Source organism: Scyliorhinus torazame, chromosome 16, assembly GCF_047496885.1.
Source record: "Scyliorhinus torazame isolate Kashiwa2021f chromosome 16, sScyTor2.1, whole genome shotgun sequence".
NCBI lineage: Eukaryota > Metazoa > Chordata > Chondrichthyes > Carcharhiniformes > Scyliorhinidae > Scyliorhinus > Scyliorhinus torazame.
This window is the reverse complement of record NC_092722.1, coordinates 87,755-107,323: the sequence shown is the minus strand read 5'-3', so window position 1 is coordinate 107,323 and position 19,569 is coordinate 87,755. Positions and strand designations below refer to the sequence as shown.

At 43.1% G+C, this 19,569-nt stretch overlaps 1 protein-coding gene across 2 annotated transcripts in view; it reads left to right on the top strand.

The window, feature by feature from the left end:
* LOC140392506 (ATP-dependent RNA helicase DDX19A) overlaps positions 1-19,569 on the top strand; it is a 105,216-nt gene that overhangs the window by 61,244 nt on the left and 24,403 nt on the right. For both annotated transcript variants that reach the window (XM_072477740.1, XM_072477741.1), the window contains 4 exons: positions 1,095-1,187; positions 1,306-1,408; positions 1,911-2,025; positions 16,848-17,025. In XM_072477740.1, the coding sequence (XP_072333841.1) occupies positions 1,095-1,187; positions 1,306-1,408; positions 1,911-2,025; positions 16,848-17,025 (489 nt within the window). The remainder of the gene's footprint in view (positions 1-1,094; positions 1,188-1,305; positions 1,409-1,910; positions 2,026-16,847; positions 17,026-19,569) is intronic.

Below are 19,569 nucleotides of genomic sequence, written 5' to 3'. Positions count from 1 at the left end.
CTTACAGTTTCTTTAGTCTTTCTTCATAAACAAAACTTTATCTTTAGATTTATAAAGTTTGGAGCCCTATTTATCAAATCGAGAAAAACCAATTGAAGAAGCATTCGCCATGACTGAGCTATTGAACAACATTTTGATTTGTTAGCTTTGTATGTTTGTTAACATTCAGGCCTTGAATCTGGTGCTTTGAATGCACTTACAAGATTTATTTTCACAATCTATCAGAATACTGAAAGATAAACGGTTTGCTTATGTTTGAAGTCTGCAAATTAGAAATAAAATGAAGGAAAATTGTCTATTCGCTGCTAATTGATCTGCTGATGTGGTATGAAAGTTAGCATTGAAGCTATGCAAACAAACTTCTGCTGTACCCTTATTAATCTGCATCATTAGGAGAGGGTGGAGGAAATGGGAATTGTTATAATTTCCGCATGGAGGGGAATTGAGCAAATCATCCTATTAGTTTATGGGGAGGCGGTGTAGTGGTTTTGTCACTGACTAGTAATCCAGAGACCCAGGGCAAAGTCTCTAACCCCAGTTCAAATCCCACCGTGACACATGGTGAAATTTGAATTCAATAAAAAGTCTTATGATGATCGTGAAACCATTGTCGATTGTCATAAAAACCCACCTGCCCGTTTAATGTAAATTTGCCGTCCTTACCTGGTCTGGTCTACATGTGGCTCCAAATCCACAGCAATGTGGTTGACTCTCAAATGTCCTCTGACATGGAGGACAGTTAGGGTCAGGCTATAAATGCTGGCCCAGCCAATGACACTCACGTCCTGTAAAATGAAATAAAACCATTTAAGCCATGATGTGGAGATGCCGGTGTTGGACTGGGGTGAGCACAGTAAGAAGTTTTACAACACCAGGTTAAAGTCCAACAGGTTTGTTTCAAATCACTAGCTTTCGGAGCACTGCTCCTTCCTCTGGAAACCCACCTCTTCATTCACCTGAGAAAGGAGCAGTACTCCGAAAGCTAGTGATTTGAAACAAACCTGTTGGACTTTAACCTGGTGTTGTAAAACTTCTTACTGTACGCAACCAATTTAAGTGACAGAAAGTAATAAAAAGGATTTTTTATCTTCTAGGAAAAAAGAGCTCCTGCAAGGCGTGTATGGAATGGGATTTAACAGGCCTTCAAAGATCCAAGAGACAGCATTACCCATGATGCTTGCAGAACCGTACGTTTAACACAATATAATTGACCAGATATGCAATTTGGCATGTGGAAATATTACTATGATTTTCTTAATGTATGTCTTTTCTTTCTGAGATTTCATATTTGAATTGTCTTTCCAGCCCTCAGAATCTGATTGCACAATCTCAGTCAGGTACTGGTAAGACAGCTGCCTTTGTTTTGGCCATGCTCAGTCGTGTAGATCTCTCCCAAAGACACCCACAGGTAAAGTGGTACAATTTTGCAAAAAATCCATTCATAGGAAACTGTAGAAATAAGTGAACAATTTTTTGATTTATGGTTTTAAAATAACAATTAGAAATATAATGATGGGTTAAAAAGTGAAATGGCTTTTTAATTAAACTTGAGCACAGTTTTTTAGAAACACAAACAATCAGCCATTATCTTAATGAATAGCGAAGCAGGCTCAAGGGGCCGAATGGCCTACTCTACTATTTTATATGTTTGTATAACAGTAGTAGTAATGTATACTTCAGTTGGAGAAAGTGCTGGCCGGCCCCACTATTGTCCACCGGTGAAGTTGCCCCTCAGAGGAGAGTTAAATCGCTGTTGCAAATATGGGCCTCGGCATTGACTTGTAAATCGTTGTTTTTTGTTTGAACTCTATGCTGGATGTACAATTTGTAACTAAGCAGATTGATATCCAAATGTTATTTCTGATTTACCTGTTATAATGCCTAATTAATTGTTGTCCTTTTCCCCCCAGTGTTTATGCCTTTCTCCAACCTATGAACTGGCTTTGCAGACTGGGCAGGTTATTGAACAAATGGGAAAGTGTTGTCCTGATATCAAGCTCGCATATGCAGTGCGAGGCAACAGACGTGAGTAATATTGCAACATTGATGTTTGCCTACAATTTTAATGAGATTATATATGCAGCCTGGAGAACATGCTACTAACATTCCGATAAGTAATCCAGTCTCAAGAAAGATTTCATAGAATCATAGTCATGAGAAACAGGACAACTCTTCCTAGAACCTTCTGTCAACCCCATTCCCGCTCTACCCCATTGACTCTGTAAATGTATCTACCTCAGGTGCCCATCCTATCTCTGGAACTGAAAAATAAAAAATACTCAGAGTTGTAATTATAGAGATATTCTTTTGTTTTTACACCAGATTATGTATAAAATGTTTCACATAGGTGTTTTGAAAGAATTGATGTTAATTTTTATTTAATTAATATTTAACTATTTCAATTTTTTTATCCTTTACTGAAAATATTCAAGAAAATAATGGCAAGACAATTATCCAATCAGAAGGGATTCGATAAGATGTTAACTTGCTGGAGCAAAACTTGTTTGGTTTACGTTTAGTCTAAGTAAGGGTGAAAGAATCTTGTAGCATTTCTACTTTAACTAAAGATATTTCTATATTACAAATATGTCGGTACATATATACTAGGCAATTATAAACGTGCAACAATATTTTTAACAAATAAAGAAAAGCTTGGTTCTTAAGTTTGGCTGTTTTTGAGCTGGAGCTGATCCTGATGGGGCCTCTATGGTTTGAAAATTCCCTGGCTAATCAAGTAGTCTCTAAATGACTTAAACTTGTGATAACTTAAAGGGACACACAAGACTTAAAGAGAGAGGCAAAGAGGTTTAGGGCCCCAGAGGTTTGCGGCTAAATAGCTGAAGGCACAATTGTCAGTGATGATGTGAAGCAAATTAATGATGCTAAAGAGACCTCGGAAACTTGTAGGTCTGGAATCAGTTCCAGGGATAAGGAAGGACATGGCCATGGAGGGTTTTGCGTAGAGGAGTGAGAATTTTAAATTTGTACAGTTCTTTGTTCTATGTTCTATATTGCTGCACCAGGAGGCACCAATCAAGTTTTGCTCGGGCAATTTATCACCGTATCTAATTCTTTCTGATTGGATTCCAATGGCAAAACAGGAGCAATGTAGGTGTTTGCAAAATAATAGAAGTGACGTTACATTACTGGGTGTTTTCTGTCGGCCACCAGCTCCCAGAGGGAACGGCTGAGAGGAGAAGCATTTGCAGGAAAGTTTCCGAGAGGTGCAGGAACAATCGAGTACAGATAATGGAGGAGGCTTCAATCAGTCTAATAAGAAGTGGGATAGTAATAACGTAAAGGGAAAAAAGGAGAAGAGTTTCTGAAGAGTGTTCAGAAAATTTTCTTAAGCGAACCCCATGTCTGCATGGGTTTCTTCCGAGGGCTCTTGTTTCCTCCATCGTCCAAAGGTGTGCAGGTTAGGTGGATTGGCCAGGCTCAATTGTCCTTTAGTGTCCAGGTATGTGCTTGTTAGGTGGGGTTACAGGGATATGGGCGGGGGAGTGAGCCTAGGCAGGGTGCTTTTTTCAGAGGATCGGTGCAGACTCAAATGGCCTCCTTCTGCACTGTCGGAATTCTATGGTTCTATGGATCAATTTCCAGCCCAACTTGGGTTGAGGGATGTTGGATTTGGGTCTGGGAACTGGGTGGGTCAAGTGAATCCAGTGTCAGTTGGGAAACATTCAGAAAACAGTGACTATAATTTAATACGGTTTAGGCCAGCGATGGAAAAGATCAAGAAACAACATAGAATAAATATTAATTGGAGTAAGATCAATTTCAGTAGGCTGAAAATAGGTCCGGGGATAAATTTAGAATCAAAGATTGGTATCCAAAACTGTAATCGAGTGGGCTGTCTTTAAAGAGCAGATGGTTCAGGCACAGTCGAGGTATATTTCCACAATGGGGAAAGGTCGGGCAAATAAATGCAGAATCCCTGGGCCTAGATAAGAGGCCAAAATGACAGTGCACATGACAGGTATTGATACCAAATATAAATAATGCAGAGTGAAAGTGAATAAAGAAACGAGGGACAAAGCGTATGGGAGGAAACTGGTAGCTAAGTGGGAATCTAAAACTCTCTATTAACATACAAATAGTGAAATAGTTAACGATGGTGTGGGACTGATGTGGGACCAAAAACAGACCTGCACGTTGAAGCAAAGAGCATGACTGAGGTTCTAGATGAGCATTTTGTCTTATGTGTCCTGACCAAAGAAAATGATGCTACCAAAAGCAGAGTGAAAGAGGAGATAGATGAAATACCAGATGGGCTATAAATTGACAAAGTGAGTGTACTAGAAAGTCCGGTTGTACTTAAAGCTGAAATCATCAGAACCAAATGAGTGGCGGAAGGAAGTAAAGGTGAGCATTACCAGAGTTGCTGGCCATGGTCTTTCAATCCTCCTGAGTTATTGAAAATGTTTTATCCCTGTTCATAAAAAGAATAACTACAGGTTAGTCAGCTTAACCTCAGTGGTCGGAAAACATTTAGAAACAATAATGCAAAATAAAATTATTAGTCATTTGAACAAATTGGATTAGGACATGCCAGTATGTATTTGTTAAATGCAAAAGTGTGAGATAATGCAGTTGGGGAGAACTAACACGGCAAAGGATTGCACTATGAATTGGAGGACCCCACAAAGTTTTGGGAGAGACCTTGGAATACTTATCCACAGATCCCTGAAGGTGGCAGGGCAGACATAGCAGCTGGTTAAGACAACGTTGGGGATACTTGTCTTTATTACCCGAGTCATCGAATACAAGAGCAGAGAGGTCATGTTGGAACCGAATTAAAATGCTGGTTAGACCACAACTGAAGTACTGCGTGCATTTCTGGTCACCACATTGTAGGAAGGATGTGATTGTAACAGGGAGGGTGGAGAGGAGATTTATCAGGATGCTGCCCGGGCTGGAGGCTCGGAGCTATGAAGATAGATTGAAAAGGCTGGGGCTGTTTTTCATGGAGCAGCGAAGGTTGAGAGGGGACCCGATAGAGGAGCGTAGGATTATGAGGGGCATAGATAGGATGGATGGGAAGGCACTTTTTCTATTAGTAGAGGGGTCAATAACCAGGGGCATAGATTTAAGATAAGAGGGGAGTTGAGAAGATTTTTCACTCAGGGTGGTGGGAGAATGGGAATCACTGTCTGAAAGGGTGGTTGAGTCAGAAAACCCTGTAAATTTAAAAGTATTCCAATATTGCCATGGGCTGCTGTATCCTCCAGGGCTATGGTCCAAGCACTGGAAAATGGGATTAGTGTAGTCAGATCTTTATTGGCCGGTGTGGACATGGTAGGCCGAATGGCTTCCTGTGCTGTAAACATCTATAAATCTAAAATGATTTTTCTTCCTGTGGTTGCATTTGGTGCTTTTCATGACTAAGGAAACGAAGACCAAAACTGAGAATTGGCAAAAGAGCTCCTGGTTGATGTTATATAAAAGGACATGGAGAGCCATCTGATCTCAATAGTACTTGATGAGTCCAGTGGTGCAGTACATGCAAGTTGAAGAAGACACTAAATTCAGAAGCTGAGAATAAGTTGCTGCAGCTGCTTCTCTTAATTGAAAATAGCATTAATGGGAAGAAAGATTATTATCCGATTGGCCATCAATTAGAGGGGAATGTGCAATGAGCCTTGGTATCCTCTTACACCTGTCATCAAAAGTAAGCCAAGAGAAAATACTGGAAAATCTCAGCAGGTCTGGCAGCATCTGTAGGGAGAGAAAAGAGCTAACGTTTTGAGTCCAGATGACCCTTTGTCAAAGCTCTTTGGTTTCAGATTCCAGCATCCGCAGTAATTTGCTTCTATCCACTGAAATTAAGCATACAGGTGCAGCAGGCTGTAAAGAAGACAAATGGTATGTTGGCCTTCATAGCGAGAGGATTTGAGTGCAGGAGCAGGGATGTCTTGCTGCAATTGTACAGGGCCTTGGTGAGGCCACACTTGTATTGTGTGCAGTTTTGGTCTCCTTATTCTGAATATTGCTTTATTAATTTTAAGAAATTAACATATCTTGCTAGTGGAGCCTTCTTTAATAGAATCGACGAATTCATCTACAGAAAACCTATATGTTTAATAAGTTATTGTTTGATATTTTAAAATAAATGTTTAGAATTAGCCTGGAAATTAAAACTTCAAACAATGTGGAAGCTGGTTTTTAAAAAACAAAACAACTCTAATTAAAAAGAACAGATCGTTCAAGGACATTTGATAACGGGAATTTGGCAGCAATCCAACTTTTACTCCCAGTCCATTTGAGTGACAAATATATATATTTTTTTAAGTTTGGAGATGCGAATGGCATCATTCCAAGCTATAACGCCTCTTTTTGTCTCTGCAAGAAAATTAATCCTTTCAACAAGCTTTTGTGTATAATTCAAAAGATGTCAAAGTGCAGAATTTTGCACATTCATTCCCAATAACTCTAAAGAAGTTAAGGATTTGGCATTACATATCCAAAAAAAATAAAAAAACTTGATCCACCCCAATTTATCTTCCAACTGTACCCCCAATCGATGAATTTGAGCTGAAATACTATTATTGAAATGTTACTGATCAATCAACTGTTTGACTGTATTATATTGTATAATTTATTATTACTGAATCAGTAGTATCAAATTTAATTAATTTATTAATTATAATAATTATTTTGAAATGCCTGGTTGTTGGACCCCTGTGGTTGGCAGCGTTGCATGCTATATTGGGAACTTGCCGGATGGGAAACTGACACTGCAGTTAGAACATAGAACATAGAACAATACAGCGCAGTACAGGCCCTTCGGCCCACGATGTTGCACCGAAACAAAAGCCATCTAACCTACACTATGCCATTATCATCCATATGTTTATCCAATAAACTTTTAAATGCCCTCAATGTTGGCGAGTTCACTACTGTAGCAGGTAGGGCATTCCACGGCCTCACTACTCTTTGCGTAAAGAACCTACCTCTGACCTCTGTCCTATATCTATTACCCCTCAGTTTAAAGTTATGTCCGCTCGTGCCAGCCATATCCATCCGCGGGAGAAGGCTCTCACTGTCCACCCTATCCAACCCCCTGATCATTTTGTATGCCTCTATTAAGTCTCCTCTTAACCACCTTCTCTCCAACGAAAACAACCTCAAGTCCATCAGCCTTTCCTCATAAGATTTTCCCTCCATACCAGGCAACATCCTGGTAAATCTCCTCTGCACCCGCTCCAAAGCCTCCACGTCCTTCCTATAATGCGGTGACCAGAACTGTACGCAATACTCCAAATGCGGCCGTACCAGAGTTCTGTACAGCTGCAACATGACCTCCCGACTCCGGAACTCAATCCCTCTACCAATAAAGGCCAACACTCCATAGGCCTTCTTCACAACCCTATCAACCTGGGTGGCAACTTTCAGGGATCTATGTACATGGACACCTAGATCCCTCTGCTCATCCACACTTTCAAGAACTTTACCATTAGCCAAATATTCCGCATTCCTGTTATTCCTTCCAAAGTGAATCACCTCACACTTCTCTACATTAAACTCCATTTGCCACCTCTCAGCCCAGCTCTGCAGCTTATCTATATCCCTCTGTAACCTGCTACATCCTTCCACACTATCGACAACACCACCGACTTTAGTATCGTCTGCAAATTTACTCACCCACCCTTCTGCGCCTTCCTCTAGGTCATTGATAAAAATGACAAACAGCAACGGCCCCAGAACAGATCCTTGTGGTACTCCACTTGTGACTGTACTCCATTCTGAACATTTCCCATCAACCACCACCCTCTGTCTTCTTTCAGCTAGCCAATTTCTGATCCACATCTCTAAATCACCCTCAATCCCCAGCCTCCGTATTTTTTGCAATAGCCTACCGTGGGGAACCTTATCAAACGCTTTGCTGAAATCCATATACACCATATCAACTGCTCTACCCTCGTCTACCTGTTCAGTCACCTTCCCAAAGAACTCAATAAGGTTTGTGAGGCATGACCTACCCTTCACAAAGCCATGCTGACTATCCCTGATCATATTATTCCTATCTAGATGATTATAAATCTTGTCTCTTATAAACCCCTCCAAGACTTTACCCACTACAGACGTGAGGCTCACCGGTCTATAGTTGCCGGGGTTGTCTCTGCTCCCCTTTTTGAACAAAGGGACCACATTTGCTGTCCTCCAGTCCTCTGGCACTATTCCTGTAGCCAATGATGACATAAAAATCAAAGCCAAAGGTCCAGCAATCTCTCCCCTGGCCTCCCAGAGAATCCTAGGATAAATCCCATCAGGTCCCGGGGGCTTATCTATTTTCAGCCTGTCCAGAATTGCCAACACCTCTTCCCTAAGTACCTCAATGGCATCTATTCTATTAGCCTGGGGCTCAGCATTCTCCTCCACAACATTATCTTTTTCCTGAGTGAATACTGACGAAAAATATTCATTTATTATCTCGCCTATCTCTTCAGACTCCACACACAATTTCCCATCCCTGTCCTTGACTGGTCCTACTCTTTCCCTAGTCATTCGCTTATTCCTGACATACCTATAGAAAGCTTTTGGGTTTTCCTTGATCCTTCCTGCCAAATACTTCTCATGTCCCCTCCTTGCTCGTCTTAGCTCTCTCTTTAGATCCTTCCTCGCTACCTTGTAACTATCCATCGCCCCAACCGAAACTTCACACCTCATCTTCACATAGGCCTCCTTCTTCCTCTTAACAAGAGATTCCACTTCCTTGGTAAACCACGGTTCCCTCGCTCGACGCCTTCCTCCCTGTCTGACCGGTACATACTTATCAAGAACACGCAGTAGCTGATCCTTGAACAAGCCCCACTTATCCACTGTGCCCAACGCTTGCAGCCTACTTCTCCACCTTATCCCTCCCAAGTCACGTCTAATGGCATCATAATTGCCCTTCCCCCAGCTGTAACTCCTGCCCTGCGGTGTATACTTATCCCTTTCCATCATTAACGTAAACGTCACCGAATTGTGGTCACTGTCCCCAAAGTGCTCTCCTACCTCCAAATCCAACACCTGGCCTGGTTCATTACCCAAAACCAAATCCAACGTGGCCTCGCCTCTTGTTGGCCTGTCAACATATTGTTTCAGGAAACCCTCCTGCACACACTGTACAAAAAACGACCCATCTATTGTACTCGAACTATATCTTTTCCAGTCAATATTTGGAAAGTTAAAGTCTCCCATAATAACTACCCTGTTACTTTCGCTCTTATCCAGAATCATCTTCGCCATCCTTTCCTCTACATCCCTAGAACTATTAGGAGGCCTATAAAAAAACTCCCAACAGGGAGACCTCTCCTTTCCTGTTTCTAACTTCAGCCCATACTACCTCGGAAGAAGAGTCCCCATCTAGCATCCTCTCCGCCACCGTAATACTGCTCTTGACTAGCAGCGCCACACCTCCCCCTCTTTTGCCTCCTTCTCTGAGCTTACTAAAACACCTAAACCCCGGAACCTGCAACATCCATTCCTGTCCCTGCTCTATTCATGTCTCCGAAATGGCCACAACATCGAAGTCCCAGGTACCAACCCATGCTGCCAGTTCCCCTACCTTGTTTCGTATACTCCTGGCATTGAAGTAGACACACTTCAAACCACCTACCTGAACACTGGCCCCCTCCTGCGACGTCAAATCTGTGCTCCTGACCTCTATACTCTCATTCTCCCTTACCCTAAAACTACAATCCAGGTTCCCATGCCCCTGCTGCATTAGTTTAAACCCCCCCAAAGAGCACTAACAAATCTCCCCCCCCCAGGATATTTGTGCCCCTCAGGTTCAGATGTAGACCATCCTGTCTGTAGAGGTCCCACCTTCCCCAGAAAGAGCCCCAGTTATCCAGAAATCTGAATCCCTCCCGCCTGCACCATCCCTGTAGCCACGTGTTTAATTGCTCTCTCTCCCTATTCCTCATCTCATTATCACGTGGCAAGGGCAACAACCCAGAGATAACAACTCTGTTTGTTCTAGTTCTGAGCTTCCATCCTAGCTCCCTGAAAGCCTGCCTGACATCCTTGTCCCCTTTCCTACCTATGTCGTTAGTGCCAATGTGGACCACGACTTGGGGCTGCTCCCCCTCCCCCCTAAGGACCCGGAAAACACGATCCGAGACATCACGTACCCTTGCACCTGGGAGGCAACATACCAAACGTGAGTCTCTCACGCTCCCACAAAATCTCCTATCTGTGCCCCTGACTATAGAGTCCCCAATTACTAATGCTCTGCTCCTCTCCCCCTTCCCTTCTGAGCAACAGGGACAGACTCCGTGCCAGAGGCCCGTACCCCATGGCTTACCCCTGGTAAGTCGTCCCCCCCACAAGTATCCAAAGCGGTATACTTGTTTCTCAGGGGAACGACCGCAGGGGATCCCTGCACTGACTGCTTTTTCCCAGTCCCTCTTACAGTTACCCACCTATCTCCAATCTTTGGTGTAACTAATTCCCTGAAGCTGCTATCTATGACCCCTTCTGCCTCCCGAATGATCCGAAGTTCTTCCAACTCCAGCTCCAGTTCCCTAACTCGGTCTTGGAGGAGCTGGAGATGGCAGCACTTCCTGCAGGTAAAATCAGCAGGGACACTAACTGCATTCCTCACCTCAAACATCCTGCAGGAGGAACATTGCACTCCCTTCCCTGCCATTCCTCTAACTTTCTACCAAGATCTGGCTAACAACTAAATTAAATTTTTTATAAAAAATAATAATAATATAATAAAATAAAATATGGTACCTACCTCAGACCAATGGGTTTTATTATTAGGTTAGAGGAGGAGGGCGGGTGGGAGACACTACACGTGCAGTGTCTCGGGTTTCCTCTCCACCAGAATTTATTGGTGAGGGTCTTCCCAGACGTCCGCGGGTCGACTTCCTGTTCCCGCCTAAAACACTAATTTTAAAAAAAAGAAAACTTCTCAGCTCCTGCTGAAATTGACTAACCAGCCAGCTCCACTCCCGCCAAAATCGACTGGCCTGCCCCTGCAAAGACAAGTGCTTTTAAAGGACAGACTTACCTCCCAGCAACCACTTCCGCACTGCTCCCGCTGAAACTGACTCACCAGCTGTTCTCACGCCGAAATCGACAATCGTCTGGGTAATCAGGGAAATCCACCTCCGGTGCCCCCTCTTTTCCCGGGACTAACTCATGACTCATCTGTGGGAATTGATTAGCATGGGTTTTAGAACGAGTGCGAGTCGCCGGACCTCCTTGCGACGGTGGAGGCGGTGATAGTGGCGTTGGGAGCGGTGGATAAAGGCTTGAATGTACACATCTTTAATGTAATTTCTAACATGGTCACACCAGAGGAATAAAGAGTTTTTTTGTCTGAAACATCATTTGTTTTAGAACAGTTTAAACTACAATCAGAACCCTGGGAATGTATGGTGGAGGCGGTCGTAGTGGCGGTGTAACGGTCGGTCGTCCCCTATATTGCCAATTTTCAGGGTCATCCTCATCGTCTCCCTCGGTCAAGGCAAGGCCGGCCATTTGACCGTACGGTCCTGATTTAGAAATGGGGGGTTTTACAGACTTAGGTCTTTTTCTATGGTGGGCACATTCCTTTTTTCAAAACCTCCGCAGTCTTAACAATTCCCCCTTCTGTTAATTCAATACCCAATTTTAAAGCGTTAGCCTGCCAACTAGCCAATAAAGATGTAAATTTTTATTTTTTGGCAGTACTCCCGCCATAACTCAATCAGTTTCTTAGCCATGGAGCTACGGTTATGTTGCCAAATAATCTGCTGTGCCTCTATAACCGGAGGCAAATCTTTTGATCCTCCCAGGGGCCATTTCCCCTTTCCCAATTTCTTATGCAATTCTCCCGATAACTGCCGCAGCTGCTGAGAATGTTCCGGATACTATTCACAAAGAGTTTGAAGCGCGCTTCCACTATCAGAGGTGCTATCTAAAGTACTACCCATTGTCTCCTATCCTCGGATGATCCTTGTGGTTACCTGCTTATTTTTGATAGCGATCCTAAATCGCCTATTCAATCAAGAATTTAAACGGGGTTATCCTGCCCCGTTACCCAATCAGGAGGCTAAATCAAATTGTTCGAAAGTGACTTTTAGAAGGTCAAAGTCTGGAAATGAAACATGAAAAGAGAGAGAGAGAGAGAGAGGACTGATTTAAACAGTCTGACAGACTCAGAGAATCAAAGACAGAACTAACAGATTTAAGAAATTGTTCGAGTGTTCCGACAGGACACGCAACGGTCAAGCCCTGTTTATTATGTTTCCTTTAGGTGTTATCCGCACCACCATTTAAATTTTATAATATATAATTTGGACAGAGTTATCCGTTCTCCGTAATATTCAATCTGATCAACCCGAAGTGTCGAACAAGTCTAGACACCGGTTGATATACTTATTTATCGAAAACCACCTTTTATCGCGAAGGTATTAGACAACCCTAAGGATCATCATCACTCATTTACCTACCCAGAGATTTAAGGAGGACTCTAACCTCCCAAGGTTTCCAACCTGGGACTTTAGGAAGGATTCACTGGTCTGATTAGTAAGTTTGCAGACGACACAAAGGTTGGTGGAATTGCGGATAGCGATGAGGACTGTCTGAGGATACAGCAGGATTTAGATTGTCTGGAGACTTGGGCGGAGAGATGGCAGATGGAGTTTGATCCGGACAAATGTGAGGTAATGCATTTTGGAAGGTCTAATGCAGGTAGGGAATATACAGTGAATGGTAGAACCCTCAAGAGTATTGAAAGTCAAAGAGATCTAGGAGTACAGGTCCACAGGTCACTGAAAGGGGCAACACAGGTGGAGAAGGTAGTCAAGAAGGCATACGGCATGCTTGCCTTCATTGGCTGGAGCATTGAGTATAAGAATTGGCAAGTCATGTTGCAGCTGTATAGAACCTTAGTTAGGCCACACTTGGAGTATAGTGTTCAATTCTGGTCGCCACACTACCAGAAGGATGTGGAGGCTTTAGAGAGGGTGCAGAAGAGATTTACCAGAATGTTGCCTGGTATGGAGGGCATTAGCTATGAGGAGCGGTTGAATAAACTCGGTTTGTTCTCACTCGAACGAAGGAGGTTGAGGGGTGACCTGATAGAGGTCTACAAAATGATGAGGGGCATAGAAAGAGTGGATAGTCCGAGGCTTTTCCACCAGGGTAGAGGGGTCAATTACTAGGGGGCATAGGTTTACGGTGAGAGGAGCAAGGTTCAGAGTAGATGTACGAGGCAAGTTTTTTACTCAGAGGGTAGTGGGTGCCTGGAACTCGCGACCAGAGGAGGTGGTGGAAGCAGGGACGATAGTGACATTTAAGGGGCATCTTGACAAATACATGAATAGGATGGGAATAGAGGGATACGGACCCAGGAAGTGTAGAAGATTGTAGTTTAGTCGGGCAGCATGGTGGGCACGGGCTTGGAGGGCCGAAGGGCCTGTTCCTGTGCTGTACATTTCTTTGTTCTTTGTCCTTTGATTTTAACCTTCCAGGGACTCCTACGAGGACTGTTTAGGGAGGACTCTAACCTCCCAAGGTTTCCAACCCGGGACTTTAGGAAGGTCCAACCTTCCTGGGACTTCAACTCTTCTTCGTAACGGCTTCGCCGGATTGCTTTGATTTCGTCAGAGTCTCCACCGAAACCGAACAGCAGGGCGTGGCCACACCCGGGACAGCAGAGGGGGAAACCAAAGTGGTAACGAAGGTTACTCACGTTTGGTGGCCAATTCCCTCCTCAGCGTCCGAATGCGATCAGTCTGTTACGCCGTCAGGTTCCAGGGAGGCCCTTGAAATCCCACTTCTGACACCAAATGAGGATTCTTTTGCAGCCAGTCCGGATGAAATGATCAGTCGAACACCTCGTTACTTTAACATATGTTTATTTCTTGGCCGGGGCTAAGACCACTGTATCTCTTGAGAGTTACAACAGCAAGCCAAAATCAATACATCTGATAGCAGTTCTTATACAGTTTTTGGTTCATTTCTGAGGGCAGCTCCCTCGCATTTCATCTGTGCCTTTTATCTTAATTATGATTATTTTCAAGCACAGCGCACCCATTCCCAAGGCCGTTACTGCAATTTGTCTGGTATTGAAACAACTGATACAGCTTGCTACCAAAAGAACCTGTCTTGACATTTCTTCACACACAGCTTTATCTAACATTTTGTTTTTCCCATAAAGTTCCAATCCATCTTGAGCCAAACTCTCATTGATCCATCATCAGCCAAACTCTCAGAGAGAGTGCAGAGAAGGTTTACCAGACTGATTCCTGGGTTGGCAGGACTGACATTTGAGGAGAGATTGAGTCGGTTAGGGTTGTATTTGCTGCAGTTCAGAAGAATGAGGGGGGTCTCATAGAAACCTATAAAATTCTAACAGGACTGGACAGGATAGATGTAAGAAGGATGTTCCCAATGGTGGGTGTGTCCAGAACCAGGGTCACAGTCTGAAGGTACAGGGTAAACCATTTAAGACAGATGAGGAGAAATGTCTTCACCCAGGGAGTGGTGAGCCTGTGGAATTTGTTAAAGCCAAAACATTGCATGTTTCGAGAAGCAGTTTGATAGAGTTCTTGGGGCGAAGAGGATCATAGGATACGGTGGGGGGGGGTAACCCATGAAACAGGTTGGTTGTGCGTTGCTATCAGCTGAAAGTTGGGCTACATCCTAGATAAAGAGAAGTTGAAATTCTTTGTGCGGAAAACATAGTTTTGAAGAACTTAATGACTGTGATTGATGACCAATTTGCTGAGTGGACTGCTGATCTAAATTGTAAAATATACTTAGTTGTACCTACCATTTAATGTGTAATTTATAATCAACTGCAATTTGCTTTTAATTCATGTTTTAACTTGTGTTGATTTGGGATTTTAGCGTAAAGGTGGTTAGCTTGATAGTATTTTGTGTTTGCTTTGATACTTGTAATAAAAATTAATTTGTTTAAACTGTGGAATCTTGTAGCTTTCGTTTTTCAGTAAATAACTGGGTTTTGAGTTTGTTTAAAGTTGCAGGCCTCAACCAGGATTGTAACAAGTGCTACCACTGAGCCACGGCTGACTGTGCTTGAATTATGTTGCGGAAATATGCATCTATTAAATAGCAAAATGCAATTTATTAATTGAGAAAACATAAATTCTGTTATACTTGTTCAGGCAGCTACTGAGTGTCAACCAAACATCGATAATATCTCCTGCCAGTCGATGGCGATGGCAGGTTCAGCTCATGCTTATTCAGGCAGATTTGGAAAAAATAATAAACTTAAACAAGAAATAATAGAACCTTAAAACAAAGACATTATAGTGCTTCGAGCATCTCTAGAGATTTGCTAAATAAGCAAGGACCAGGATTGGACCATGGCTTTCTCCAGCATTGCATAGCTGAGTGAATTTCTCTCGACTATCCTGCTAACATGGCGAGTCTCGTTAAATATGGTGCTTCGTGAATATGGCTTTAGCACCATTATCCCAGTTGTTTCACTCTCTGCTAGTGACACGTTGTGCCAGCAGCAGAGCCCGGTAAGATCACCCCATATTCTGCTTATACATTGATCTACTACTGTATAAAATCATGGATAGATAACCTTATTTAGAATCCCTAGACATGCTGTCTAAATTCCCAGTGGTAGGTAGTTATGATAATTAACAAATTAACTCATTAAATTGATTTTGAATTGTACTCCAGTTTTGTCTGCATTTCATATTTTGCCGTTAAACTCCTAATCACCTGTTCCGTAATTGTATTGATGTCCTTGTACTACTCTTTGTTCAGTAATGAGCAGAAATTATATTTTCCCTTCATTCATTTGTGTACCATCTTCCACTCGCACTCATTCGCCTAACTTTCACTGTGCTAACAGTTACACATGCTACACAAAATGGGATGTATGAGCTTAAGCAGTGATAGTGTTGGTTAGTTATTTCAACATGGAAAGCATCACCAAAAGGTCCATACATGCATATTTCCAACAAAGCTCATTAGATATTGACCAAGGTAAGGAATTTGTACGAGATCTCTACTGATTAATCGGTGGCTACTGAGGGCAATTCTTATGCTGTAACTTGCCATTGGCGGTCAGTAGATAAATCCACATAGACCGGTGAGCAAACCAGACATCCTACTGCCCTGTATGTGCTACAGTGGTACTCATACCAAGAACAGCGTGGGAAAATAAATTTAATGCAAATATTGAAGCTCCTCTAAGATTTTATGCTGAAAGGCAGTATTTTGTCACTTGATCTATTCAATCTATTGTATTGTACATTGTATTATTACAAGGCGAGGAAGATAATCCAGAGGCTGGACTAAAAATCCACCAGTTGAAGAATTTTGAATTGGACTGTTTTTAAAACAATCATATAAATCTAAACTGAGAAGTTCTGTCAAATTTGAAGAGTAAATTAATTCACTAATGCTCTTGAAGGAAAAGAAGCTGTGTCCTTGTCGAGTCTCGCCGACACAATAATCCAGTCCCACATCCAAATGATGGGTCTTAACTGCCCTCTGAAATTGTCTAGGCAGTCACTTGGTAATTACAAACAACTACAAACACAAATTGCCACTTCTGAGGGCAACTAGGGATGGACAATAAATGGCCCTTGCTAGTGACATCCACATCCCCAGAATTAATTACGGCATATTTGTAGTTCTTGAAATTTGACTGAAGTGATTGTAGTTTTAAAATTTAATGCCAGAGAAATTTGAGAAGTTAACCATAGTTTTTTGACACTTGAAACACTGAGGTAAGTCTTGTATTGCATGATAACATTATAATTTTACTTTAATAGTTTTATAATTGCCCAAATTGACTAGAGAGTTAGTGAACTGAATGTAATTTTACTATTTTCCATATTTTAAATTGTATAATATATATTTTGTATTTTCAGTTGAGAAGGGTCAGAAGATTTCAGAACAAATTGTTATCGGCACACCTGGGACAGTAATGGACTGGTGTACAAAGCTAAAATTCATAGATCCCAAAAGAATTAAAGTTTTTGTCCTCGATGAAGCTGATGTCATGATTGCAACTCAAGGGCACAAAGACCAGAGCATTAGAATTCAGAGGTAGGCTATCTATGAGACTAAAACATTTGTCTGTGTGCTTTAAACTGTGTGGACTTTGCATGCTCTCCCCGTCTCTGCGTGGGTTTCCTCTGGGTGCTCTGGTTTCCTCCCATAGTCTAGGTCAGGTAGATTGGTTGTGCTAAATTGTCCCTGGGTGTCCAAAGATGTGCAGATTAGGGGGAGGGGTTCTGGGGATAGGGTGGGGGAGTGGGCCTAGGTAGGGTACTTCAGAGGTTGGTGCAAACTTGATGGGTCAATTGGACTCCCTCTGCACTGTTTACCCAACATTCTCTGTATTTATTTATGTTCAGCATGAACTCGATTAAGATTTTCCAATTCACTCACTCTTATGTATATTAAGAAAATATATACTTGCTATAGAGAGAGTGCCACAAAGGTTTACTGAAAGGTTTGCCGGGCAGCGTGGTAGCACAGGGCAGCACAGTAGCACAAGTGACCAGCAGTGTGGCTTCACAGCGCCAGGGTCCCAGGTTCAATTCCACGCTGGGTCACTGCCTCCCCGTGTCTGCGTGGGTTTCCTCCGGGTGCTCCGGTTTCCTCCCACAGTCCAAAGACATGCCGATTAGGTGGATTGGCCATGCTAAATTGCTCGTAGTGTCCAAAAAGATTCGGGGGGGGGGGGGGTTATTGGGTTACGGGGATAGGGTGGATGTGAGGGCTTAATGTGGGTCGGTGCAGATTCGATGGGCCGAATGGCCTCCTTCTGCACTGTATGTTCTATGAATTCTAGAAATGGAAGGATTGTATTATGAAGGACAATTAAATAGACTGGGCATTTAATCTCTAGAGTTTAGAAGAATATGCGGTGCTCTCATTCAAACATACAAAATTCTTACAAAGACTCGACTAGGTAGATTCGATCAGGATGTTTCCAAAACTGGGGCTGGCCTACAACCAGGGTACACAGTCTCAGAATAAGTGTCAGGCCATTGAAGACACGAGGAGGAATGTCTTCACTCGGAGGGTGATGAATCTTCGGAATTCACTGCATCAGAGAGCTGTTACGACCCCTGAGCCTATGCACGGTCAATTCCAGCCCCACTTGACCCGGAGTCGCAACACAATTGAAACTAATTCATTTTCTTAGCAAAACACCCAAAGTCTTTGGCCTTTAGATGCCTAATAACTACAGTCACCAGGTTTGTAAATTAAATTCAGTTAAGTTTATTAATAACAACAACTATAATTAAATATGCAGTCAATGCAACAGGTTAACTATTATCTAATTACTAACCCCCCAATTAAACTCACCACAACCCTCCCTCTCCCTCTCTCTCTGTCTCTCTCTCCCTCTCTCTGTCTCTCTCTCCCGCTCTCTGTCTCTCTCTCCCGCTCTCTGTCTCTCTCTCCCGCTCTCTGTCTCTCTCTCCCGCTCTCTGTCTCTCTCTCCCGCCCTCTGCCTCTCCCGCCCTCTGCCTCTCCCGCCCTCTGCCTCTCCCGCCCTCTGCCCCTCCCGCCCTCTGCCCCTCCCGCCCTCTGCCCCTCCCGCCCTCTGCCCCTCCCGCCCTCTGCCCCTCCCGCCCTCTGCCCCTCCCGCCCTCTGCCCCTCCCGCCCTCTGCCCCTCCCGGTGTGTGTGTGTATGTCCACACATCAAAAGACAGACAAATACACAGGGGAGAAGAGGGGTGTTAAAAATAAGTAAAATAAAAAGATAAGAGTCTTTGTTTCAGACAGTTGTTTCTGGCAAACCTTCCTTTAAGGCTTTCAGCTCAAGATGCTGTTTCCAGTCTGCAATGCTTCTCACTGTAGATTCATTCAGGTCTCTGCAGTTTCTGAAATACAGCAGCTTTTCTAGCGAAAGCACGAGGGAGGGAGAGAGAGACAGATAGCAGGTCCTTTTCTCTGAGTGCCCAGTTCTCCAGCTGAACTTGCTGCAGGCTCTCTAACAATCAGCCTACTCAGGCAGGACCCAGTCATCGGGCAGAATATGACCTTTTGGCCAATTCGTTGGCCACCAGACAACCAATCGAACTGAGTCCCACAATCTCTCGGTTGCCGAAAAATGAGTGCTGCTACCAAAATCTGGCACACTGTGCTATGTTGTAACTTTTGAATTCCTCATTTCCCCTGCTCGACTTAAAAGACCTATGTTCCCGGCCAATGCAAGGCAATTCTTTGAGCAGACTCGAAGGGCCAAAAAGCCTCCTCCTGCTCCTATCTTTTATGTATGTCCGTTCAATATCCATGGAATAAAATGATAACAGCAAAAATGAGGAAAGGGGAAATAAAGGAATCAACAGGTGGGGCCCTTACATACCTTTAAATGGCCTTCAATCTTCCAAACTCTACTTGGTGTTCTGTGGACCACAGCGTTTTCGCTTGTTTCCGTAACACATCCAACATGCATTGTATTTCAGTCCCTAACTGAACAGGTCACCATGGTTTTAGTCGAGACGAGTGTGACTTTATTGGTTCAGAGTTTCCTATGTCTACATGACAAGTTAAGGGAGTGCACCCTGGGGTTTCCCCTACAGCTCTTGTCTATATTATTTCAGTATCTTTTTTAGCTTTCTTTTGTTCTT